Source organism: Hyla sarda, chromosome 2 (genome assembly GCF_029499605.1).
Source record: "Hyla sarda isolate aHylSar1 chromosome 2, aHylSar1.hap1, whole genome shotgun sequence".
In the NCBI taxonomy this organism is placed as follows: Eukaryota; Metazoa; Chordata; class Amphibia; order Anura; family Hylidae; genus Hyla; species Hyla sarda.
In genome coordinates this window covers 313,021,807-313,049,427 of record NC_079190.1, presented here as the reverse complement: position 1 = coordinate 313,049,427, position 27,621 = coordinate 313,021,807, and the positions used below count along the sequence as shown (strand labels likewise).

General features: G+C 42.5%; 1 protein-coding gene across 13 annotated transcripts in view; it reads left to right on the top strand.

Annotated features, from left to right (window-relative positions):
- Window positions 1-27,621, top strand: part of DCAF6 (DDB1 and CUL4 associated factor 6) — a 1,246,835-nt gene that overhangs the window by 207,196 nt on the left and 1,012,018 nt on the right. For 12 of the 13 annotated variants that reach the window (XR_008888854.1, XM_056557692.1, XM_056557704.1 and 9 more), the window contains one exon: window positions 18,390-18,513. Coding sequence is in view for 12 of the 13 variants with exons in the window: in XM_056557692.1 (XP_056413667.1) it covers window positions 18,423-18,513 (91 nt within the window). In the remaining variant the exon portion in view is untranslated. Of the gene's footprint in view, window positions 1-18,389; window positions 18,514-27,130; window positions 27,204-27,621 lie in introns of those variants that run through there. The other variant, XM_056557698.1, reaches the window with a different exon arrangement.

Sequence of the window (27,621 nt, the reverse complement as noted above, 5' to 3'; positions counted from 1 at the left end):
TTTTTAAAGAGCTCCTGTCATCAACTAAACTTTCCCTAATCCCCCTGCTCATCTGTCCCTAACTGTAACTAAGCCTATCCCTGTGTTTATTACGGGTGTAAACCGCATGTAAATACCTTTTATATATTCAGCTTCGGTAGCTCAGGAGCGCTCTTTCACAGAGGCGCGGAAGGAGGCGTGTCCCGGCAGGCGTGGCGTCACATGAAGCCAGGCCGGGACTGCTGCTTCCGCCCTCTTCTTGTATTCTGCGCTCCCTCCCAGGAGCGCGCATACAAGCACTGTACAGGGGAAGGACTTGTGAGGTGAGATTTCCGAACCCGTGAGAAAAATTAACCGCTCCTCCTCTCAGCTCTCCGAAGTTTTCCGAGCTAGAGCGAGGAGGAGTGAGGGCAGAGCCCGAGCTTGCAGCACGTCTGCAGTATATAATTAAGCCACGGAAATCTCACATGTAGGATGCAGCTCTACATTACACAGGCAGACACAGCAGGGTGAGAGCGAGGACTACACAGCCCCTCCCCCCTGCTGTGTCTGCAGAGGACATCATCTACCATATAGTTTGCTCGGGGAAAGGAAAACACAGCTCCTTCACATCCCCCTGCTCTGTCTTGGAGGAGATAAGTCTGCACTGTCAGAATAAGTCACAGCAGGGGAGAGAGGACGGACATGACAGCTCCCTAATGACTGCTATGTGTGATGGAGGACATACATGACAGCTCCCTAATGACTGCTATGGGTGATGGAGGACATACATGACAGCTCTCTAATGACTGCTATGTGTGATGGAGGACATACTGCACCGCTCCCTAACGACTGCTATGTGTGATGGAAGACATACATGACAGCTCCCTAATGACTGCTATGTGTGATGGAGGACGGACATGACAGCTCCCTAATGACTGCTATGTGTGATGGAGGACATACATGACAGCTCCCTTATGACTGCTATGTGTGATGGAGGACATACTACACAGCTCCCTAATGACTGCTATGTGTGATGGAGGACATACATGACAGCTCCCTAATGACTGCTATGTGTGATGGAGGACGGACATGACAGCTCTCTAATGACTGCTATGTGTGATGGAGGACATACATGACAGCTCCCTAATGACTGCTATGTGTGATGGAGGATACTGCACAGCTCCCTAATGACTGCTATGTGTGATGGAGGACGGACATGACAGCTCCCTAATGACTGCTATGTGTGATGGAGGACATATTACACAGCTCCCTAATGACTGCTATGTGTGATGGAGGACATATTACACAGCTCCCTAATGACTGCTATGTGTGATGGAGGACATACATGACAGCTCCCTAATGACTGCTATGTGTGATGGAGGATCCTGCACAGCTCCCTAATGACTGCTATGTGTGATGGAGGACGGACATGACAGCTCCCTAATGACTGCTATGTGTGATGGAGGACATACATGACAGCTCCCTAATGACTGCTATGTGTGATGGAGGATACTGCACAGCTCCCTAATGACTGCTATGTGAGATGGAGGATACTGCACAGCTCCCTAATGACTGCTATGTGTGATGGAGGACATACATGACAGCTCCCTAATGACTGCTATGTGTGATGGAGGATTACTGCACAGCTCCCTAATGACTGCTATGTGTGATGGAGGACATACATGACAGCTCCCTAATGACTGCTATGTGTGATGGAGGATACTGCACAGCTCCCTAATGACTGCTATGTGTGATGGAGGATACTGCACAGCTCCCTAATGACTGCTATGTGTGATGGAGGATACTGCACAGCTCCCTAATGACTGCTATGTGTGATGGAGGACATACATGACAGCTCCCTAATGACTGCTATGTGTGATGGAGGACATACATGACAGCTCCCAAATGACTGATGTGTGTGATGGAGGATACTGCACAGCTCCCTAATGACTGCTATGTGTGATGGAGGATACTGCACAGCTCCCTAATGACTGCTATGTGTGATGGAGGACATACTGCACAGCTCCCTAATGACTGCTATGTGTAATGGAGGACATACATGACAGCTCCCTAATGACTGATGTGTGTGACGGAGGATACTGCACAGCTCGCTAATGACTGCTATGTGTTATGGAGGATACTGCACAGCTCCCTAATGACTGCTATGTGTGATGGAGGACATATTACACAGCTCCCTAATGACTGCTATGTGTGATGGAGGACATATTACACAGCTCCCTAATGACTGCTATGTGTGATGGAGGACATACATGACAGCTCCATAATGACTGCTATGTGTGATGGAGGATACTGCACAGCTCCCTAATGACTGCTATGTGTGATGGAGGACATACATGACAGCTCCCTAATGACTGCTATGTGTGATGGAGGATACATGACAGCTCCCTAATGACTGCTATGTGTGATGGAGGATACATGACAGCTCCCTAATGACTGCTATGTGTGATGGAGGACATACATGACAGCTCCATAATGACTGCTATGTGTGATGGAGGATACTGCACAGCTCCCTAATGACTGCTATGTGTGATGGAGGACATACATGACAGCTCCCTAATGACTGCTATGTGTGATGGAGAACATACATGACAGCTCCCTAATGATGGAGGATACTGCACAGCTCCCTAATGACTGCTATGTGTGATGGAGGACATACTGCACAGCTCCCTAATGACTGCTATGTGTGATGAAGGACATACATGACAGCTCCCTAGTGATGGAGGATACTGCACAGCTCCCTAATGACTGCTATGTGTGATGGAGGACATACTGCACAGCTCCCCAATGACTGCTATGTGTGATGGAGGACATACATGACAGCTCCCTAATGACTGCTATGTGTGATGGAGGATACTGCACAGCTCCCTAATGACTGTTATGTGTGATGGAGGACATACTGCACAGCTCCCTAATGACTGCTATGTGTGATGGAGGACATACATGACAGCTCCCTAATGACTGATGTGTGTGACGGAGGATACTGCACAGCTCCCTAATGACTGCTATGTGTTATGGAGGATACTGCACAGCTCCCTAATGACTGCTATGTGTGATGGAGGACATATTACACAGCTCCCTAATGACTGCTATGTGTGATGGAGGACATATTACACAGCTCCCTAATGACTGCTATGTGTGATGGAGGGCATACATGACAGCTCCCTAATGACTGCTATGTGTGATGGAGGATACTGCACAGCTCCCTAATGACTGCTATGTGTGATGGAGGATACATGACAGCTCCCTAATGACTGCTATGTGTGATGGAGGACATACATGACAGCTCCATAATGACTGCTATGTGTGATGGAGGATACTGCACAGCTCCCTAATGACTGCTATGTGTGATGGAGGACATACATGACAGCTCCCTAATGACTGCTATGTGTGATGGAGAACATACATGACAGCTCCCTAATGATGGAGGATACTGCACAGCTCCCTAATGACTGCTATGTGTGATGGAGGACATACTGCACAGCTCCCTAATGACTGCTATGTGTGATGGAGGACATACATGACAGCTCCCTAATGACTGCTATGTGTGATGGAGGACATACATGACAGCTCCCTAGTGATGGAGGATACTGCACAGCTCCCTAATGACTGCTATGTGTGATGGAGGACATACTGCACAGCTCCCTAATGACTGCTATGTGTGATGGAGGACATACTGCACAGCTCTCTAATGACTGCTATGTGTGATGGAGGACATACTGCACAGCTCCCTAATGACTGCTATGTGTGATGGAGGATACTGCACAGCTCCCTAATGACTGCTATGTGTGATGGAGGATATACTGCACGGGCTGGGGATGGGGGGGGATTTCTGTGTGTGAGGAGACATATTACACAGACTGGGGATGTATAGACTGCAGGGGAATAAATATCATCATACTGGGGATGATTTCTATGTGAGGGGACTCCTGAATGACACATGCTGGAAGTTGTAGTCCCTGTTATATGTGTATGCTAGTGGGGAATGCTGGGAGTGGTAGTCCCTGTTATGTGTGTGTGTGTGTATGCTATTGGTTCACAACCAGGAAATGCTGGGAGTTGTAGTCCCTGTTATGTGTGTGTGTGTATGCTAGTGGTTCCCAACCAGGGAATGCTGGGAGTTGTAGTTTTGCAACACTTGGAGGCACCCTGGTTGGGAAGCACGGGTGTATGCCCTGTATCGTTGTGGTGAATTACAACTCCCAGGAGACTACAGAGGCAGCATGCTGGTGTTCTACCACAGACTGAAGACTCCTGAATGACACATGCTGGGAGTGGTAGTCCCTGTTATGTGTGTGTGTGTATGCTAGTGGTTCACAACCAGGAAATGCTGGGAGTTGTAGTCCCTGTTATGTGTGTGTGTGTATGCCAGTGTTTCCCAACCAGGGCTGAGTTATATAAGTGTGCTATGTATAACGCTGTATATATATATATATGTGTGTGCTGTGTATAACGCTGTATGTATATATATATATATATATATATATATATATATATATATATATATATATATTGAAAGGATTCCTCCTTGGGGATTAGCTCTGGGATCGTCCTGGACACTGCCACGGGACACGTTTCCACTCAATAAACCCACAGACAACGGTTATTCATGCAAGCCTGGCACCTTGCCAGCTTTATTTACACAGGTTGCAGGTAAAACAAAACATAACTCAGGAACAAACCAAAGTCCTAGACCGTCTGGTCACTGACTACACATATCAGCATGCCCTGACTACTATCTGGTGAGCTACCCTCAGCCAGCATAAAACATGTACCCCTGCAACCTTTTACTCACAGTTCACACCACTTCTTCACTTCTTGGACCGCTCACAGTTCGCTGTGTGTTTCCTCAACAGGGTCCATGTGTCTTCCCCTACAGCGACATGCTGTTACCCTGGGAGAGCCCCAACTATTCTCTTTCTTTTCCTTTTAAACACACTTTCCCTTCCTGATACCTCATTAACAAGGTGGAGCATTCAGCAGAGTTAGCAAGGGAAATACACCCCTTCCTTGCCACACTGCCACAATATATATATATATATATATATATATATTAGTGTGCTGTGTATAACGCTGTATATATATATTAGTGTGCTGTGTATAACGCAGGTTTCCTCGGGCTGCAAGGGGGAGGACGGACTGCACGGGCTGCTTCTGCTTTTTCATGGGGTGTTCATTAGCCCCATAAAGAGGACGTAGAAATGAATGGGGTTTGTACAGGACATGTACATCACTGTATGAACCCTGTGCATTTCTATGCCAGTGTTCATACAGGGAAGCAGAGATGCACGGGGTTCACACAGGAAAGCAGAGATGCACGGGGTTCATACAGGGAAGCAGAGATGCATGGGGTTTGTACAGTGGTCTCTAAATTGTGGCCATTAAGATCTTGCATAACTACAACTCCCAGCATGCACGAACAGCAAATGGCTTTCAGGGCATGCTGAGAGTTGTATATGCGTGCCTCCAGCTGTTGCATCTCTACAACTCCCAGCATGCCCTTCGGCTATCAGTTCATGCTGCAAGTTGTAGTTTTGCGACAGCTGGGGACACACTGGTGGGTAAGCACTCATTTAGGTTCTGTTATTCATAGTTATCACTGTGTTATCTGTGGTGTTACATAGGACTGCAGGTCACATAGACTACATTATCTGTACTCATAGTCTTCAATGTATAATCTGTGGTGTTACATAGGACTGCAGGTCACATAGACTACATTATCTGTACTCAGAGAGTTATCACTGTCATCTGTGGTGTTACATAGGACTGCAAGTCACATAGACTACATTATCTGTACTCATAGTTATCACTGTGTTATCTGTGGTGTTACATAGGACTGCAGGTCACATCTACTACATTAGATGCTTTTTGGCTGGTCGCGTATGGAAGTTCTGTTGGCCAGGGGTGGAGGGTTGGGATGGGGCGCCAAAATGGAGCTTTGCTTGTGTAGGCAGAATTCCTTGCACCAGCCCTGGCTGTCTGGCATCATTTTATGACAGTGGTGCCCAAACTGTGGCCCTCCAGATGTTGCAAAACTAAGACTCCCAGAATGCCCGGACAGCCATGCTGGGAGTTGTAGTTTTACAAGATCTGGAGGGCCACCGTTTGGACACCACTGTTATATGGGCATTTATATCAATTATGTGCCCTTTTTTCAGTTCATCCTCTGCCCCCTAAAATGTCTGTGCATGTCCATGATCATTAATCATTTCTCAAAGATTATTATTTTTTATTACTTACATTTAGAAAAATAAGAGCTCGATCAGAGCCAACAAAAGTAGTGCCACACTCTCTCCTCAGACCATCAGCGTTGCACTAAAAAGTCAATGCTGATGACTGGACAAATATAATGTGAGGGCTGGGAGAAGAACCAGGGGAAGGAGCTATTACAGTGACAGAAGTAAGATGACACGGGAACATAGAGCAGGGAGAGGATACAATGTATAAGATAACAGGTGCTGAGGCGCGGGGGAGGTGGTGTAGGCTTCTAGCTCACAGTGCTGCTCATGCATGATTGACAGGCACTGAACTTCCTAGGAAAAGACCAGTGCCCTCAGCATTTAGTCCTAAGAGCTGTACATTACCTATGCAAAGCATAGGATGCTGCTTGCAGACCAGGGATAGAAGAGTGACCTCTAGTGGCCAAAAGTATAAAATGAAAAAAGTGGTATAAATATTAATATTTTTTAATGAAGATATATTACAATATGTCTTCATTAATGATTAGGAACAACATATTAAAAGTTTTTGTTGATGACAGGTGCTCTTTAACTAAATTTTCCATTTTCACATTTAGGAAGCCCCTATTGTGCCAGAACAGTGAAAAACACCCCACATGGTATACTATTTGGGAAACTACACCCCTCATGGAAAGTAACAAGGGGTGCAGTGAGCATTTACACCCCACTGGCGTTTGACAGATCTTTGTAACATTCATTCATTTTCACGGACCACTGTTACAAAGATCTGTCAGTTACCTGTGGGGTGTAAATGCTCACTACACCCCTTATTACGTTCCGTGAGGGGTGTGGTTTCCAAAATGGGGTCACATGTGGGTATTTATTTTTTTGCGTTTATGTCACCAGCAGTCATGTTGTGTGCCTCGCAAAGCATTTTACACCCACATTTCAGTACTTGGGAGAAATTGTGTTACAAATTGTGGGGGTCTTTTTTTCCTTTTACCTCTTATGAAAATTTAAAGTATGGGGCAACACCATAATGTTAGTGTAAAAAAAAAAAAAATGTACACTAACATGCCTGTGTAGACCCCAACTTTACCTTTTCATAAGGGGTAAAAGGAGAAAAAGTCACCTAAATTTGTAGCGTAATTTCTCGCGAGTACGGGGATACCCCATGTGTGGCCCTAGACTGTTGCCTTGAAATACGACAGGGCTCTGAAGTGAGAGAGCACCATGCGCATTTGAGGTCTAAATTAGGGATTTTCATTGGGGTGTACCTAGATGCAAGCGTTACACTTGCCGCCTCCCACCAAAAATACTGTACGTCAGTTTCCCCCAGACAGGGTGCCTCCAGCTGTTGCAAAACTCCCAACATGCTTGGACAGTCAGTGGCTGTCCAGCAATACTGGGAGTTGTTATTTTGCAACGGCAGGAAGCTCCGTTTTGGAAAAACTCACGTACAAGACGTTTCACATTTTTATGGGGGGGGGGGGGGGGCAACAGTGTAAGGGTGTGTATATGTAGTGTTTTACCCTTTATTATGTGGTAGTGTAGTGTAGTGTTTATAGGGTACATTCACACGGGCGGGGGTTCACGGTGAGTTTTGCCGCATCTCGAACTTGAAGCGGGAAACTTGCTGTAAACCCCCTCCCATGTGAATGTACCCTGGGGGGGCAAAACTACATCTCCCAGCATGCACTGACAGACCGTGCATGCTGGGAGTTGTAGTTATGCAACAGCTAGAGGCACACTGGTTGGGATTGGGAGACACTGAGTTAGGTATCAGGCTACCACAGTGTTTCCTCATCACTGTCTGTTTCCTAACTCAGTGTTTCCCAACCCATGTGCCTCCAGCTGTTGCAAAACTACAACTCCCATCATGCTTGGTCTGTCAGTGCATGCTGGGAGTTATAGTTTTGCAACAGCAGAAGGGGCATGGGTTGGGAAACACTGAGTTAGGAAACAGACAATGTTTCCCAATCAGTGTGCCTCTAGTTGTTGCAATACTTCAACTCCCAGCATGCCCAGACATCCGAAGGGCATGTTGGCAGTTGTAGTTAAGCAACAACTGGAGGAGAACAGTTTTGAGACCACTGTGTTTGAGACCAGAGGTTGCAAAACTTCAACTCCAAGCATGCCCAGACTGCCCAGGCATGCTGGGAGTTGTAGTTCAGCAACATCCGTAGGGCCAAATGTTGCCGAACTACAACTCACAGCATGCCTGGACAGTCTCTTGAATTGACATGCCCGGCCAAAGGTTGTCCGGGCATGCTGGGCGTTTTAGTTTCGAAACTCCTAGATATAGCAGTAAAGATCACTTTACGGCAATCTTCACAGCGCCATCTGACACCGCCGCCAATTGCCTGCCGCCAGTCCTGGTCCCTGGTCCCCACGCCGTGATCGGAGGTAACTGCTGCCGGTCCCTGGTGCATCCATGGCCTCCGCACCATCGCCTCCATCTTTCCCCTGCTCTGCCCCGACATTCTGACCGCGAATCGCAGGTCAGTCCTGATCGGCCAATCGCAGGGGGTAGGAGGAGGTAGCACCCCTGCTGCCTCACTCCTATCCTTCAGGATGATTGGGGCTGTCTCAGCTCCGATCATCCCTAAGTACCAGGCCGCAAGGGCGTACCCATACGCCCGTGGTCTCCAACAGTTTAAAAAAGGGGGTAACATACAGTTTATATCAAACCTCTCAGGTTAGCCCACACAAATGTTTATTGTATCAACAATTAATTGATATTACCATTAAAGCACAGCACTGGCTGTAATTCTTAGTCTTATATGAAACATATTAAACCTACATGACAAGTGAGTAACCAGCAGTTGGCTAAAATAATAAGGACACCAATGGCATGGCATGTTCCCTGCAGTCAGCCCAGCTGGTAAGCAGGCAAACCTCAAGAGGGTCAAGAAGTAGAAATTACTTTCCTCCCTTCGTAGAACAATACCTACTTGATTCAAGTATCTGAGGATCCAGGTCCCCAGTGATCTCTCCTAGGTATACTATTTAAACTTTGGCCCTGTTTACCTGTTATGTCTGGGAATCCTCTGGACCACCAGATTGGCCCACCAGATTCTGACATGGCCCAAGTCTAGTGAAGGCCTGGCACTGGCGGACCCCTATGTTTATTACTTATCAGCGGTGGCCATCTGGATAATTAAAGGGGTTATCCAGGAATAGAAAAATAGAGCAAATTTCTTTGTAAAACAGCACCACGTCTGTCCCCGGGATGTGTTTGGTATTACAGCTTTGCTCCATTTACTTCAATGAAACTGAGCTACATAACCACGCCAAACCTGGAGACAGACATGGAGCAGTTTTCAAAATAAATTAGCTGTTTTTCTATTCTTGGATATTGCCTTTAACTGGTTTCATCACCCTAACTCAAAAGTGTGGGTCCGCCTTGTGAATTTACTGTCCTCTCTCCTGCTCTCGACGCTCCCTTTGACATGACTGACCTATTGGACTGGGGCCCAGGCTTTGTGTTTGCCTTTGGTGGTACAGGTTGTGTTGTGGGTGAGTCACCGCTATCTAAGTAAGGCAGGTCATTTCCCAGTTGTCCCCTAACCCCCCATTCAAGATAATCCTGACTTTTACTCCATTCCTGTTTGCTAAAGTCTGTGTCTGAGATACTACAGGGCTTGACCCCTACTTTGACCCAGTCTTGACAGAATACCTAGTTGACTCACTTTTATCATACATGAAAACAGACTCAAGATCTACACAGGCATCCCCTTCCCTTTGAGAACCTCTGTTTGGACACGAATTCCCCAGGAAACTTGGTGAAACTTGGTTATTTATGCCCTTCTCCTTCAGGCCGCTCAGTCAAGGTCTCTGGCTTATCAAGAGGGGGGTGGTCTTAGGAGCTGGGCTGTGCATTCTACACACAGGACTGGGTGAAAGCTTTCATTTCTGTGAAACTACACGAGATTCATTTTAAAGTGCTCTCTCGATGATATTGTGTGCCTTTAATACTACATTGGTACTATCTGACAGTATTGGACATGTGCTGGAGGGGAGGCTCAGCTCCACGATTAATGAGTGGTCTGAATGCCTGATCCTCTGCCCCCTTATGGACAGGGTCCCTTGATCTGATGTCTAAAATAACTGGAACTTTTCTCAAACACACTCCCCCGGTGCTTCTTCTGTCTATGATACCTGGACAAGAGAAACAGGTAAAACATGAGTTAGTGTGTTTTGCTGCTTGCAGTGGCACGTAGGGTCATTCCCTGGAGGCAGAAGTCTGTGCTCCCCCCCCACCCTCCCCCCGCCACACACTGTTGCTGACTGGTTCAGGTAAGTGCACTTTATTCGTGGTATGGAAGAATGTATGGCTGCAACTGCCTCTAAACCTGAGTGTTTTAATGACCGCTTGTTGTCTTGGTCAGAGTTTACTGACACTCAGGAGTAATGTTCACTTTCCCTGGCATCCTTATTGCTTGGTTTCTTGACCTTCTCTGTATTGTGTTCTCTCAGCTGAGTATCTAGAGAGAGGGAGGAAGGCGCCTCATGTGCGGGATCAGTAGATCTTGTTGGTGGGGGTAGGGGACGGTAATTCCCAAGCCGCTTACCAAAGTTGGTTGTGCGCCCACACACAACAAGGTAAAGTGCAGAAGAAGTAAAGAAGAAGGTCCACTGCAGCTCTCCTGGGTAAGAGTAAAATCAAAACCAAAAGACCAAGGAGTCTGGAGTTTGTCTGGCGCAGGCAGGAACCGTCAGGCAGCCAAGTAAAATCAATGGATTTATTAGATGCAACGCGTTTCGCTGCGCATGTGCAGCTTCATCAGGCATGACAAGAGAAGGCTGGTAACAGATATATATACCTCCAGAAATTAACCATTAGAGTACTTTTTGAAAGAGTTGTTACATAAAATTACAAATCCACATATGAATGTGACAATGTATGAAAAATATATAAATAGATATAAATAAATATAAACCGACAAAAGTCACAAAAATAATAATGAAACAATAATGTAAAAGCACAATGGAATGATATAAACATATATATATATATATATATATATATATAATATAATATAATTATCGCATGTGGTGTGAATATACCACCACAAGCGACTCAAGCAATCACACCGCCTAGTCACCGGTGCGGCATTCAACAAAGCAAGTTGGATATTATTTTAATATATATAATATAAAAGAATAAGGACCTATGAGGTGCTATGTATGTTAATTCAAAAGATTAAAAAATTGATTTGTATATCACTGCATTATTAAATGAAAAATAAACAGTGCGGTAAAACAAATCGCAACTGACCAGAGGGTGATGTATGAACACTATTTAGAGAAAGTGAAAAAAATGAACTAGAATAACTAGTGCGGTATTGAATACAGCACCCGGCGAAAACGCAGGGTGTGAATATTCGTAAAGATCCAAATTTACAAACATTATATAAATAAATAAAAAAAGGAAGGAAAAACAAAAAGCAGAACATGGATAATAAAACATAAAGAATACACAGTGGGGCGCTCCAGGGTGAGCAGCACAGAAGGAACAACGAAAAAAAACGATCAAGATATAATATTTTGGAGATTAGTCCATTGGAAGAAATGGAAAGTTTTTAAACCCTAATTTATCAGATTATTTAACTGTATCGATACATTCATTAAAACCTTGAGGGTGCAAAGTGTGTAATTTGTGGATCCAGAAGGATTCACGATTATTTAATCTTTGTATTCTGTTAGGTAAATGAATGGGGATAGTTTCTAAAATAATTAATTTCAAAGTTTCGGTATTATTTTGATGGTGAAGAGTGAAGTGTCGGGACAAACTATGCAACAAAAAACCATGTTTTATGTTCCATCTGTGCTTGTTCATCCAACTTTGATAAGCGGCTTGGGAATTACCGTCCCCTACCCCCACCAACAAGATCTACTGATCCCGCACATGAGGCGCCTTCCTCCCGCTCTCTAGATTTCACTTACATCGGCTGACCGCGGTGTGGATTCCACAAGAATCATTCCTAGAAGTGCTGCTCTCACGGGATACTCCCTCTACCATTGTGGTTATTGACCCCCTGCTGGGATCACCTATCGCTCTGGACTCTTCGATTAGTAGGACTTATTATTTCATGAATTGTGTTTTTTCACTGTATTATTATTTTTATAATTCATAATCCATTTAGCTATTTTGTTTTATTTTGTTACTCCATTATTTTTCCCTAAATATTCTTATTTTATTTCCTCTCCTTGTATTCCATTCTATTTTATTTTATTTATAATCATCATTCATTATTATTCATTTTTTCATTTTTATTGTCATTTTCTATTGCTCTCCTTGCTCTGACATGGAGTATTTTCCTGATCGTGACCATGTTAGGAACTCCCTGATCAGCCAACTCCTAGGTGCGGTAAAAATTAACCCTGCACCACCTGGTGGCTTTGTTCCAGGAGCCCTCACAGAGGACGATCTTACTAAATTGACGGCTCTTTTTAATGATTATGAAAGTTGTTGTAAGTCTGAATTGCAGCACAATTTAGATGTTTTATTTTTACAAAGATATCTTAATGATAGTTTCACCCCGAGGGGTTTGAGATTACCATTTGAATCTTCCTTTCCTGATGATCCTCTTTTTACTAAAGAGTGGGATGAATTTACGGAAAATTGTTCAAGGGGACTTGTCACTCGTCTCCTGGACAAAAGAAACACATTAGTCCTCTATTATCGGGACAAAGCCAGGTCCATTAAAAACACTCTGGCAACCTTTTCGGGTTGCTCTGAATATCACAAACTTGAGGGACTGTTATCCAATAGATTACAAAAACTTGAGATCGAAACCATAAATAAAAAAGTACATAAGTTTAATCGTGACAAACAGGATTATATGTGTGGCCAAATACATAAATGGCCAAGATATAATCCTCAGAAACAAATGTCTAATAATACTTTATCCTCTAAAAAACAGGAAAACCTAACTAATTCCATTTTGAAAACATCGTGTATCACTCCCTTGGGGACTGATAGAAGATTTGAACATAGCAGAACCATAGTAAATTCAGCTCGTGGTAATTCCCAACATTCTAACTCAAAAAATTCTAATAGTAAGAAAAATCAAATTACTTCTGAAACTAAATCATCAGCTAATAAATCTTCTATGTCTGCTACTAATGCCAATGCAAGTTGTAGCCAAAAAGTCACCACTATTACACGGATCTCCTCTGTTAAGTCTAATGTTAATGTTCGTAACAACACTACCACTAATACTCTCCTATCATTAGACAGACCAGCAACCTTACATGGTCTGTCCTTTGCTTCCTCCACTTACTTTTTCGGATCCCTGTCATGGGTTGGACCTGGGTTTCGGGGCAGTGGGGGGGTCTCTATGCTGGGCAGCCCTGTAAGCCTCTCGACTGCTCCATCGATTCCTCCCTCCTCGCGGTACACGAGGTTTCATTGTCTGACATGAGTTCCACACTTATTGATAGTTCACAATATGACACGTTTGACACCCCAGGGAGTTCTACTCCTGCTTCCACTTCTTCATCTTCTTTGTACAATTGCCCTCCCACTACAGATGCCACTCTAGCGTGCAATGCCAATTTGGATGTACGCTTATGCACGATCACTCAGTATTACCCCCTCATAAAGACACTAAATCGAACACAATCCTTAAAAAGAAAGGAAAACCCAGAGGTTGCAGAGGAGGCCAAAGAAAACGCCATCGCACCTCTACAACTATCTCAAAGACAGAAAAATTTATAACAAAAAAAGAAAATATAAAATTTTTTAATTTATCTAGCTATATACTTTCCGAAAATGAAACTAATTTACTTGCGAAGGGGCTTTCTTTTTGTCCTGCTGCACGTCCGAATGACTTTCAGTTATTTTTAGATCTAAATGACTTTATTCGTAGATTAACATTGAGCCGTCATTTTTTTATCCAGAATAGATCCGATCATCAAACTATTAATACCCCCCAAATTTCGAATTTGGGAGTTTGTAATCCTGGTATTGGTAACACCCCTATTCCCGTTACCACATCAGTTGACATGACTCCAGCTGGTCATGTACTAGTAAAACCTAAATCTTCGTTTTACCCTTTACACAATCGTGGCAGCCATCTTGAGACTTTTTACCATATGGTCATGCAGGATTTTTCAAATTTATGTGATAAATCTGTTATTTTTAAGGAGAATGATAATCTAACTTCTGCCGAGAGAATTGCAATTAAATCCATACAGAACAATAAATCTATTATTGTTCGCCCTGCAGACAAAGGTGGGGGGTCGCTGTTTTGAATAGGGCTGATTATAAAAATGAAGCCCTCAGAATAGTATCAGATCTTGAATATTATACCCCGCTTTCCAATGACCCTTCTCCTCATATTTTTTCACAATATTGTTTGCTTATAGGTGGAGCTGTAGAAAATCAATTGTTGGATAAGAGGGAGCACACATTTCTCAATATTAAAAATTATAATTTACCTATTTTTTATTATTTACCCAAATTACATAAATGCTTAACCAATCCACCTATTATTTCTGGTATTGGTTCGATTACTGCAAACCTTTCCCACTTTATAGATTTATTTCTTCAACCTTTTGTTTTACATTTACCATCCTATTTGAGAGATTCAGCTCAGCTCATTTCTGAACTACATGCCCTATCCCTACCCCCCCCCCATTATAGTTTCCTTACCCTGGATGTGTGCTCCCTCTATTCTAACATCTCCACTGATTTAGGTGTTCCTGCAATTAAACATTTTTTACAAGAGGACCCCTCACTAAACCCCAGTCAGTCAGAATTTTTATTGGAGTCCATTAGATTTATTCTTCTTAATAATGTTTTTGAATTCAATCATACCATTTATCGGCAGAACAGGGGCTGTGCCATGGGGACTCGATTCGCCCCCAGTTACGCAAATTTATTCATGGGGCGATTCGAGTCCCTAGTTATGGCACAGTCCCTATATTTTAAGTTTGTTTTTTTCTTTCGTCGTTATATTGACGACCTCTTCTTGATCTGGGTAGGTACCAAACATGAAGCTGACCTCTTTGTACATGAGCTGAATACTAATACCTGGGGCATAAAATTTACTATGCATTATGCAGAAAACTCCATTCAATTTTTAGACCTTGATATCCATAAAACAGTCGATGGCACTATTTCCACGAAGACTTTTTTCAAATCTGTTGATATTAACAGTTTTTTACAGTTCGACAGTGCACATTATCCAAGCTGGTTAAGAGGGGTGCCATTCGGCCAGTATTTACGAATTCGCAGAAACTGTACTTCTGATTCAGATTTTATTTCTCAAGCTGAGGTTTTAAAACAACGCTTCATACAGAAGGGCTATCCTAAATCGCTCCTAACTAAGGCATACATGAAGGTGAAGGATAAAAAACAATCTGATCTGGTTACATCTACTTCCAAAAAATCTAGTTCCAATCAGCCTCACAACCCCTTTAGATATAACTTTGTTACGAATTTCAATATTGAAGCATCTAATATCAGAAAAATACTAACTAAAAACTGGCCCATTATTCAAAATGATAAAATTCTAAACCAAATAATTCCCCCAGTTCCTAATGTCACCTATAGACGTTCCAAAAATCTTAGCAATTTATTAGCCCCCAGTAGATTTTCCGAACACCGTACACCACAGAACACCTGTTCCATTAAACCATATTGTTTCTCTTGTAAAAAAAGTCGCTGCCTTTGTTGCGAATGGATCATCCAAACTGATACTTTTTCTTCCTTTTCTACACAACAAACATTTAAAATAAAAGATTCACTAAATTGCGACACCACTTTTGCTATCTATCTATTAACCTGTGGTTGCGACCGCCAATACGTTGGCCGCACCACACAAACAGTGTGCTCCAGGATGAACAAGCACAGATGGAACATAAAACATGGTTTTTTGTTGCATAGTTTGTCCCGACACTTCACTCTTCACCATCAAAAAAATACCGAAACTTTGAAATTAATTATTTTAGAAACTATCCCCATTCATTTACCTAACAGAATACAAAGATTAAATAATCGTGAATCCTTCTGGATCCACAAATTACACACTTTGCACCCTCAAGGTTTTAATGAATGTATCGATACAGTTAAATAATCTGATAAATTAGGGTTTAAAAACTTTCCATTTCTTCCAATGGACTAATCTCCAAAATATTATATCTTGATCGTTTTTTTCGTTGTTCCTTCTGTGCTGCTCACCCTGGAGCGCCCCACTGTGTATTCTTTATGTTTTATTATCCATGTTCTGCTTTTTGTTTTTCCTTCCTTTTTTTATTTATTTATATAATGTTTGCAAATTTGGATCTTTACGAATATTCACACCCTGCGTTTTCGCCGGGTGCTGTATTCAGTACCGCACTAGTTATTCTAGTTCATTTTTTTCACTTTCTCTAAATAGTGTTCATACATCACCCTCTGGTCAGTTGCGATTTGTTTTACCGCACTGTTTATTTTTCATTTATTAATGCAGTGATATACAAATAAATTTTTTACTCTTTTGAATTAACATACATAGCACCTCATAGGTCCTTATTCTTTTATATTATATATATTAAAATAATATCCAACTTGCTTTGTTGAATGCCGCACCGGTGACTAGGCGGTGTGATTGCTTGAGTCGCTTGTGGTGGTATATTCACACCACATGCGATAATTATATTATATATATATATATATATATATATATATATATATGTTTATATGATTCCATTGTGCTTTTACATTATTGTTTCATTATTATTTTTGTGACTTTTGTCGGTTTATATTTATTTATATCTATTTATATATTTTTCATACATTGTCACATTCATATGTGGATTTGTAATTTTATGTAACAACTCTTTCAAAAAGTACTCTAATGGTTAATTCCTGGAGGTATATATATCTGTTACCAACCTTCTCTTGTCATGCCTGATGAAGCTGCGCATGCGCAGCGAAACGTGTTGCATCTAATAAATCCATTGATTTTACTTGGCTGCCTGACGGTTCCTCTCTACGCCAGACAAACTCCTGACTCCCTGGTCTTTCGGTTTTGATTTTACTCAGCTGAGTATGGCCGCGTTGGTAGATGTACACCCCACCCCCCCTTACTGGTTTCCGTTTCCCATTTTTCCCCGTCCCCATTGGGCCTTTTTTATTCCCTGACCTTAGCTCCTTCCTAGGAGGATGGTCCTGTGGATGGACAGCAGAGTTGCCAAGGTTGCCAGCAGAGGGTGATACAACTTTGCTAGTTGTCCTGTATCAGAGCCTTGTTTATGCTCCTTCAATACTCTTTGCACACTGATAACTGCTCTCATTGTAATATGCAATATTTACTGTACTTCGATTTGCATATGCTGCTATTTTCCTACACCTTGCTTCTGTTCATCCATGCCGTTGTTTGCTTTTGGTAACTCTGCTTTTGGTAAGTATTTTTACATTTTTTTTATAGGAAAAAAAATATCAGAGGATACCTAATTTATATACAGTATATTTTTTGTGGTTTTAGCTCATTTACATAGTTACATAGTTAGTACGGTTGAAAAAAGACATACGTCCATCAACTTCAACCAGGGAATTGAAGGGTAGGGGTGTGGCACGATATTGTGGAAGGGATGGGATTTTATATTTCTTCATAAGCATTAAAGTTATTGTGTTCCAGGAATGTATCTATCCCTGTTTTAAAGCTGTTAATTTTTCCTGAGTTCCCGAGGTAGACTGTTCCACAAGTTCACAGTTCTTATGGTAAAGAAGGCGTGTCGCCCCTTGTGATTTACGTCACAAAGTGTCACCATATTCTGAGAGGATAAGTTGCGGTTTCAGTGGTACTATTTTGGGGTACGTCTGACATTTTGATTATTTTTTCCCCGTAACTGATACAGGATAACCAAAAAGCAACAATTGTGGCACAGTTATTTTTATACCACCAATGTTGTGTGAGGCCATATTTTTTCTGGATGATTTGAATACAAACTTAATCTGGGTTGCACAACAGACTCGCCCTCCACGTTTTTAAATTGCGGGAAAAAAATTCAGATAATTAGAATTGTTGCCGATTTTAATAATGGAGGTGACCATGAATCCTAAGCAAACAGGACAAGGTCACATATGAACCTGTTAGCTATGTTTGTATATTTTGTGTACATATTTACTATGATAGAAAGTCAATTTGTAGTTGTGTTTTTGCATGTGTTTAATGTTTGAAAGTTATTAACAAGGCCAGAATGCTGTAATTTTTTTTGCCTTTTTATTTCTCTTAGTTGGAAGATTTATTGTGTATCGGTACTTACACAATGTCCCGTTGCTGTGATAACCTACTGTGGGATGTAAGAAAGCGTACCCTTGGATTGCATGAGCCAGATACTGTTCGTATCAACTATTTAGGTAAGTGATGTTTAGAACTCACAATTGGGAGACAACTCCGTGATGCAGTAAAACTGTAAATTCAGATGAAGTCTTTGACTCAAACACACACATATTGCAAGGTAATATTTTTTAGCACCATCATTCCTTCTATTCAAAACTCGTTCAAGGTTTTTGAAAAATAGTGCCAAGTGGTCTTTCTCCATTACCAATTTTAGACACTTAACGACTTAGCGCACCAGGACATATATTTACGTCCTATACATGACCACGAGCATTGGAGCAATGCCCGGATCATGCGCAGCTGGTCTCGGCTGCTGATCGCAGCGATCATGCGGATTTCTGACATTAACCCCTCAGATGCCGTGATCAATACAGATCACAGCATTTGTGTGAGTGCGTGGATGATCAGATCGCCCGCAGCGCTGCCGCGGTGATCCAATCATCCAGAACGCCGCATGGAGGTCCCCTCACCTGCCTCCGCCGCCTTCTACGGGTCTTCTGCTCTGGTCTGAGATCGAGCAGACCAGAACAGAAGATGAGCGATAACACTGATTAGTGCACTGAACAGTATTACAACTCAAAGGATGGGGACTATTAAAGTGTAAAAATGAAAGTAAAAAAAATAAAAATGTAACAAAAATTAGAAAAATCCTCTCCTCCAATAATAATGTAAAATTTCCTTTTTCCCATTTTTTTTTAATATAAGTGTTTATTTATGATTTTATCATTTAACATTTTCAGAAAGACAATAACTGTTACGCCGAGCGCTCCGGGTTCCCGCTCCTCCCCGGAGCGCTCGCTACACTCTCGCTCCCGCAGCGCCCCGGTCAGATCCACTGACCGGGTGCGCTGCGATACCGCCTCCAGCCGGGATGCGATTCGCGATGCGGGTGGCGCCCGCTCGCGATGCGCACCCCGGCTCCCGTACCTGACTCGCTCTCCGTCGGTCCTGTCCCGGCGCGCGCGGCCCCGCTCCCTAGGGCGCGCGCGCGCCGGGTCTCTGCGATTTAAAGGGCCACTGCGCCGCTGATTGGCGCAGTGGTTCTAATCAGTGTGTTCACCTGTGCACTCCCTATGTATACCTCACTTCCCCTGCACTCCCTCGCCGGATCTTGATGCCATTGTGCCAGTGAAAGCGTTTCCTTGTGTGTTCCTAGCCTGTGTTCCAGACCTCCTGCCGTTGCCCCTGACTACGATTCTTGCTGCCTGCCCCGACCTTCTGCTACGTCCGACCTTGCTTCTGTCTACTCCCTTGTACCGCGCCTATCTTCAGCAGTCAGAGAGGTTGAGCCGTTGCTAGTGGATACGACCTGGTCACTACCGCCGCAGCAAGACCATCCCGCTTTGCGGCGGGCTCTGGTGAAAACCAGTAGTGACTTAGAACCGGTCCACTAGCACGGTCCACGCCAATCCCTCTCTGGCACAGAGGATCCACCTCCTGCCAGCCGGCATCGTGACAATAACAATACACATAATAACAAATAGAAAGAGTACAGGCAACTATAGGATTCTCCTTTTCATATTTCCTCTTCAATAGTTGGTATTTATGATATCTAACACGATCGTATCCATTCTAATCACATTTGTGTATCACCAGATACCTCAATTATCACGATCTATTATTTGGATAATTTCGTAGGCTAATTTTCAGCAATAAGTCAGGAAATATACATTATGGTAGAAACTCCTTATGGATCACCTGTAGGGAAACGGGCATATAGCTCTCAGAAAGATAGAAAGGGCTATATTAATAATTATAAAATATTGAGTGTGATAACTAGGGGATTGAAAGTAAGAAAAGAAACAAAAAAGAGAAAATGAAAAAGGAAAAGAGCAAACAAAGTGAAATTGCAATGCTATATTACTGCATGGTCCCCTCCGAGTCACCTCCATTTTAACCATTGTAACTATCAGGCTTCGTATACTTCCCAGTCTAGCCAAATTGTATTGAAACTGGTTAGGTTATTTTCAAGCACTGCTGAGAGACGTTCCATCCTGTGAATTTCTCGAATTCTGTCCATTAGTGCACTAAATGGAGGAGGACTAGCTTTCCTCCACCAAGTTGCAATCATGCACTTAGCAGCTGTTAATATGTATAAAATGAGCCTAGTCTTTGTTTTGGCAATATTTCTGGGGAGTATGTTGAGGGGTCAAAGGGGAGAATAATCCCCGTGACCTGTTCAATAAGATTGTGAACGATGTCCAATATTCAGAGACTTCAGGACAGTCCCAAAAGACATGAGGAAGTGATCCCACTGAAACCTGACACCTCCAACATTGTGGTTGAACCTGAGGGAAAAATCGATGAAGTAATTCCGGTGTGTGGTACCTGAAGGTGAGTATCTTATACTGATTTTCTTTATAACTTACACATGAGGAGGACTTTTTTGCATTCAACCAGGCAAGTTGCCATTGGTCGAAGGTAAGTTTTTTCCCCAGGTAATTCTCCCATTTGTTCATGTAAGGATGCCGGATCCCCGAAGTCTCAGTAGGTGTTAGCAATATCAAATAAATGTCGGATATCAGTCCTTTGATTGAGGAGGAGTGCCTACATATATATTCAAAGGGTGTCAGGGGGAACAGTGTTGGAATCGTGGATGTGGTCGATATCAGAGTTTGTATTTCTTGGTATAATGGTAAGGAGGAATCTGGAAGATTAAATTTAGTTTGGAGAGCTGAAAAAGGAAGTATAGTTCTCCTAAGTGGATCTATGATGTCTATCAGATATAGCAAATTAGCCCGCCTCCAGTCCTCCACCACCTCCTCCTTAAAGCTAGAGGGAAAGGAAGTACTAGAGACCAGCGATATCAAAGGTGACCTAGGTGATTTCAATCCATGCATCTGATTTTCAGCTTCCCATAGCTTTACCGTCAATGCTGTGGTCTTTAATATTTTATCAGGTTTCCCGGGTGCCTACCATCCCCAGATCAAAGAATTAGGATGTGTAGGTGACATCCAATTAGTCTCAATCTCCATCCATTTATGATCGGGCTGGAGAGCTGTCAAAGAAGGAATCCTTCTAAGATGTGTTGCCACATAATATTTGAATAGATCAGGGAACGACAGACCCCCAAGAGTTAAGGGCATAGTCATAACCGTCTGGGATATCCTGTGTCTGCTATTTTTCCACACAAATTTAAGAAGAAGGGATTGGAGATTTGTTAAGGCTCGTTTAGTTATATGAATAGGAAGTGTCTCTAAGAGATACAGTATTTTGGGCAAAATTGACATTTTGATAGCTGATATTCTACCCAAGAGAGACAATGGGAGCAAATTCCATTTAGTCAATAGGCTCTTTATTTCCTGTACTAGGGGAGGGAAGTTATGTTTATATAGAGAGGTAGTGTTTGGGGTGAGCTTAATGCCTAGATATTTGAAGGTGGAGTCTTGCTATCTGTAATTAAAGTTTAATTTAAGAGTTTCCAGTTCATTAGGGGGTATACGTATTGATAATATCTCAGTTTTTTCGGAGTTTATCTTGTAACCTGAAACTTTAGAGTGATTTAATTACCGATAATAGGTTGGGTATTGAGATATGGGGATTCGTTAAGGTCAAAAGGACGTCGTCCGCAAACAATGAAACTTTATACTCCTTAGATCCCACCTTAACCCCAGATATGTTCGTATTATCTCGGATATATGATGCTAGAGGTTCTATACTAAGAACAAACAAAAGGGGGGGGGAGAGGACACCCCTGTCTTGTTCCGTTAGATATCGATATATGAGTTGAGGTGGCATGTTTTAAATGGACTTGGGCAGATGGGGCTGTATACAGGCCGGAGATAGCTGACAAAAACGATCCTCTGATCCCATAGGACTGAAGTGAGCATAGCAGAAATGGCCAGCTTAGTCTGTCAAACGCCTTTTCAGCGTCAAGACTGACAACAATACCAGGTTTACCAGTTTTGTTTAAAACGTCTATAATATTTATATTTCTCCTCGTACCATCTCCTGCCTGTCTACATCTTATGAACCCCACCTGGTCCTTGTGAATTAATGATGGAAGAATGCTACTTAATCTGTTGGCCAGAAGTTTAGTGAAAACTTTCAAATCAGAGTTTAGCAGTGATATTGGTCTATAACTGGAGCATTCTGTGGGATCTTTGTCAGGTTTAGGGATGACAGTGATAAAAGAACTCAACATTGATTGTGGGATCAGTGAGTCCATCATAAATTAGTTGAATAGGTTTAGCATATGGGGTGAAAGGGTGTCCGTAAATGTTTTATAATAGAAGTAAGTCAACCCATCTGGTCCCGGGAATTTTCCATTAGGCAGCAATCAAATAGTTTTGTAGCTCTTCCAAAGAAATTGGGGCATTCAGCATTTGCAAATCTGTGTCCTTCATTTTGGGTAATCTACAGTTATCTAGGTAATTCTGAAGCAGAGCGTTCCTCTCATCAATATGGGAAGGCAAGGGGGAGGGTAGGTTATAAAGTTTAGTATAATATTCTTTGAATAGATTAGCTATGTCCTCAGGGTTGTACACTAGTCCTCCTGTGTTGTTTTTAATGGCAAAGGGGTTGGCCTGTGGGGTTTGGGAGTTTAACTGGGAAGCCAACAAAGTATGTGGTTTGTTTGTTTTTGCATAATATTTTTGTCTAGTATATGTGATGAGTTTTTCCGCCCCCATGACAGCTATATCCTTCAATTTATTCCGAATTTTAGTGATGTTGCTTAATAATGAAACAGTGGGATGAATCTGTAGTCTTGCCTCCAGATGTTTCAGTCTGGATTCCAAGTCTCTAGACTCACTTAATAAATCTTTTTTAATCTGAGATGTCATTGCTATACATTGACCCCTTATTACCGCTTTATGGGCTTCCCATAATGTGGAGTAAGAGGAAACTGAGACCATATTTCTCTCAAAGTATTCTTTAATACAGGCTTCCAGTTGGTTTCTATTAATGTCTTTCTTCAATAAAGACTCATTCAGTCTCCAATGACATCTTCTTCGGGGCAATGAGGGGTCTGCTAGGTTAAGAATGACAGGGGCATGGTCTGACCATGTGATGGGGAGAATACTAGAGGATTTAGAGAGTCCAAGGGCTAATATATTTCCAAAAAACATATCAATTCTTGTATGAGTAGAATGAGGGTGTGAATAAAATGTGTATTGTTTGGCTTTAGGAGAGTTAATTCTCCACAGATCAAAAAGGTGATATTTTCTAATTATTTTACGGAAGAGCTGAGATGTACGTATTGTGGTGTGGGAAGGGATAGGGTGATTAACTGATATTCTATCCATCGTTGTGGAAAACGGGAGATTAAAATCTCCCCCTACCAACAAAGTAGCATGGTTCATTTTTGACAGTTTACTGAATAATCTAGTTAGGAACGGTATCTGATTGTTATTAGGTGCATAAACATTGCATAATGTCATGGGGCTAGCAGCTAGGCAACCTGACACAATAATAAATCTCCCAGATGGGTCTGAGTAAGAGGACTCTACTTGAAAAGGGTATTTATTCGAAAACATTATCGCAACCCCACCTCTTTTCCTATCCTGTGTGGCGGAATAGACTATAGGATATTGTCTTAGTGCAAATTTAAAGGATTGGAATTATCATGGTGAGTTTCCTGTATAAAGGCTATGTCAATATTCCCTCTTTTCAAGTCTCTGAGCAACAGTCTGCGTTTCAAATCTGTATTTAAACCTTTAACATTATAAGACATTAACTTAGCCATTAATAAAGTGAGAAATAAGAGACAACTAATCATTTACACAGGGGAACATCAATACCTCTAGATCAGGATGTGTCAATATAGGGGGAGATTTATCAAAACCTGTCCAGAGGAAAAGTTGCCCAGTTGCCCAGAGCAACCAATGAGCTCACTGCTTTCATTTTTAACAAGGCCTCTGCAAAATGAAAGAAGTAATCTGATTGGTTGCTATGGGCAACTGGGCAACTTTTCCTTTGCACAGGTTTTGATAAATCTCTCCCATAGTGAGCAGATTTATGTAGCAATTAAAGTACCTGAAGTAAACATGGGAGGTGCAAGCTGGAGAGGTAATGCACTTCCTAGGGTTCCTGTATCTATGATCTGCGGAGAGGACCATGCTGACAAAGAGTAACAAAAGAAAAAACATTAGAGACAAGCAGGAAGGAATAGTCTTAAGAAGGGAGAGGGGAATTTTAAGAAATACTTCTCTAGTGGTGTCCCAATTAAATATTGGGCAGAAAGTAGAACAATCTCGTATTAAAACCTCACTCCTGAGAGTAGAGACCCAGGGATGAGAAAGATTCCTCTAAAAGTGGGGGAGGGGTAGTTGTCAACTAAAGAGTCAACCTAGGCTAGCTTAAAGCCCCCTCCCCGGCTATATATGTCAATAGAAATTCTTAATAAAACAACAAAACGATAATCCTTGAATGTAACATTGTTAAGAATAGAAAATTTGAGCATCAATGTGGTCTTATAATACACATTAACTAATAAATGGGCCCTGCCTAAGGCCTAATCAACTATATAACTACAGTTCCTGAGGACAGAAAGAGGTAGTTCAAATAGTGCAACCCCGAATCCATAGCTAGGTTATGGGATCTCTTGAATGTGCCTCGTTGGATTCTGGAGTGCGGGGATGTTGTTTCCTATTTCTCTTCGGAGTGACCTTCGTCCAAACCGGTGGCGGGGCTGGAGGAGGAGGCAACAGCTCCCAATTGCTGAGTTGAGGTTGAGGGATCCCCAAAATTTCACAGAAAGAAGGTAGGTCTTGTGAGGTGTTCATTGTGGCAGTCTTTCCGTTTTTCCTAGCCGACAGGCTAAATGGAAAGCCCCATCGGTACATGATATCTCTTTCACGAAGCATCTGTAGAAGTGGTCTCAGTTGTCTTCTTTTTGCAAAGTGAGCCAAGATAAATCAGGAAGCAACTGGAGGGTAGCGCCGTCAAAATCTATATTGCGGAGGTTTCTGGCCTTAAACATTATCTCCTCTTTAAGAGTGTAATTTGTAATACAACAAATAACGTCTCTAGGCAGTGGTGAGGAGCCCTTGGGTTTCAGCACTCTGTGAGCTCTGTCCATTTGTATTTTATTGCCCATGGGGGCTTTGAGGACCATATTAAAAATAGCTTCCAGAGTAGTCTTCAAGTCCTCTTCCTGAGTGGCCTCTGGCAGACCTCTCACCCTAATATTGTGACGACGTCCTCTGTTATCGAGGTCCTCCAAGTGCCTCTGATATTCACAAAGGGTGACATGTTGAGCCGACACTGTGGATTGTAACAAATTGATATATTTATGAGTGTCATCATGGTCGTTTTCAATATTGTCCACTCTCTGGTTGACCGATCTTTTATCTTGTCTCAAGTTCGCAATCTCAGTCTTGAAAGTCTGTTTAATATCTGATAGAAAACCATTGAAATAATCAATTGTCGGTATTTGGCTCAGATGTGTTTTCCATTGGCCTCCATCATTATCAAATTGCATCTCTTCTTGTGATTTAGCACTGCAGGGAGACCAGGAAGCTTGATCAGTTCTTTTACGTAGTGGTGAAGCTGAAGGTGTAATAGCCTGAGCATCCCAAGTTGATGTCGTAGGTAGTGTATGTTTAGCATTTGGATGGGATTGCTTGGGTTTCCTCTGATCTTTAGGTTCCATAGAGACAGGAATCACAGATGAAGATGTATTAGTAGCTATTTCACTGTTATCCATAACTGACTCCTTCAGTGAAGATGGAGTGTCAGTGAGAGTAAAATTCTCTTTCAAGATGTCATCTTTAAATGGTGAAGAGTTATCTGGAAGCACAGCAGTATCCGTTTTTTCTTGAATCTTAGACATATCTGTGGAAGCTGTTTCAATTGAATGGAATCTGTTATATAGTCTCAAAGATCTACAGTTCACTAGGGACGAGGGGGTACTGTAAGTCTGAGGAGTATAGATCCTTAGCCGGTTAGTGTCGGTATAGTCCGAGTTTGAGACTGAAACGGATCTAGAGCGTAGGTACTTCAACTGTGGTGACTGGTTCTTTTGTTTTTCCTTTTGTCTTCCCATGTGAAGGGCAAAGATATAGGTGCTAAACAGTTAGGTTTCTCCTCAGTACTAATTAGATGCGGGGTATATTACTGGATATTTTAACAGTCCCAATACTATATAGCTAGTAAGCTGCTATTGTTAAGAGTTCAGTGTAGTAATCCGAGGTACAGGACTTGTTGGCATCAATGACAATTCACAGTAGAACCTTATCTGGAATCTTCAGTTTATCAGCATGTGCAATGGACAGTGTGAGACAGTTCGCAAGTTCGCCTCTAGATGGCAGCAGAGCTCTATTCATATGTGATTTCAGAGGAACCTTATAGGAGTATAGACAATTCCCATTTTTAATCCCACAGTCAATAATATGAGGAAGTATCAGATGCCAGTTGCAAATATGAAATGTCCCCAAATATCCTCAGGTGCAACAGAGTGGATCTGTATCAATATTATCAGTGTGCACATTTAAGTCCTTATACAATGTACCAGCAGTTACTATGTAATCCCCTTTCAGTATGTAGAGGTTCATACAAGTTGTCCACTTTTGTGTGGTTTATAGCCACCTCTGTCTCCTATCAGGGGCTTTCAGCAGTACTGCTTATGTAAGCAGATTTAACTGCAGCAGTGTGGTGTCAGGAAGCAGGAAGTTGGTGTGCAGTGTGTGTAATGGAGGGGAGCACACTGTGATGCCGAGGTTCTCCAGCTTCTGCCTCTTATCCTCCAGGATTCACCAGGTGACAGGTACAAGGGGTGTTAGGGCTTTTGCTTACTCACTTCCCGATGCAGTCCTTCTGTCCCTCTTACTGTGGCTGGTGAAGTGCGGGGTCCACGTGTTACAGAGCAATGATGGATGCTCACGCTCCCCTCATGCAGAGTACTCCCTGCTCTCCTCTTCAGCACAAGCGCTCCGGAGCTGCTTGAAAATGGTCCCGATTGTGACCGGGGTATTCCAGGGGCTTGTAGGAGTAAAAAGGTGGGCTTTTTGAAGGCTTAGGCAGGTATTTAACCACAATTAATATAGCCGTGAAGCGGAGCTCAGGAGTCTCGCGTCCTACTCCATTGACTTCCGGCCACGCCCCCCTTCCTTTTTTCCCATTTTATCCCCATAAAATGTAAAAAAATAATAATAATGTATACACATATTTGGTATTGCCGCGTG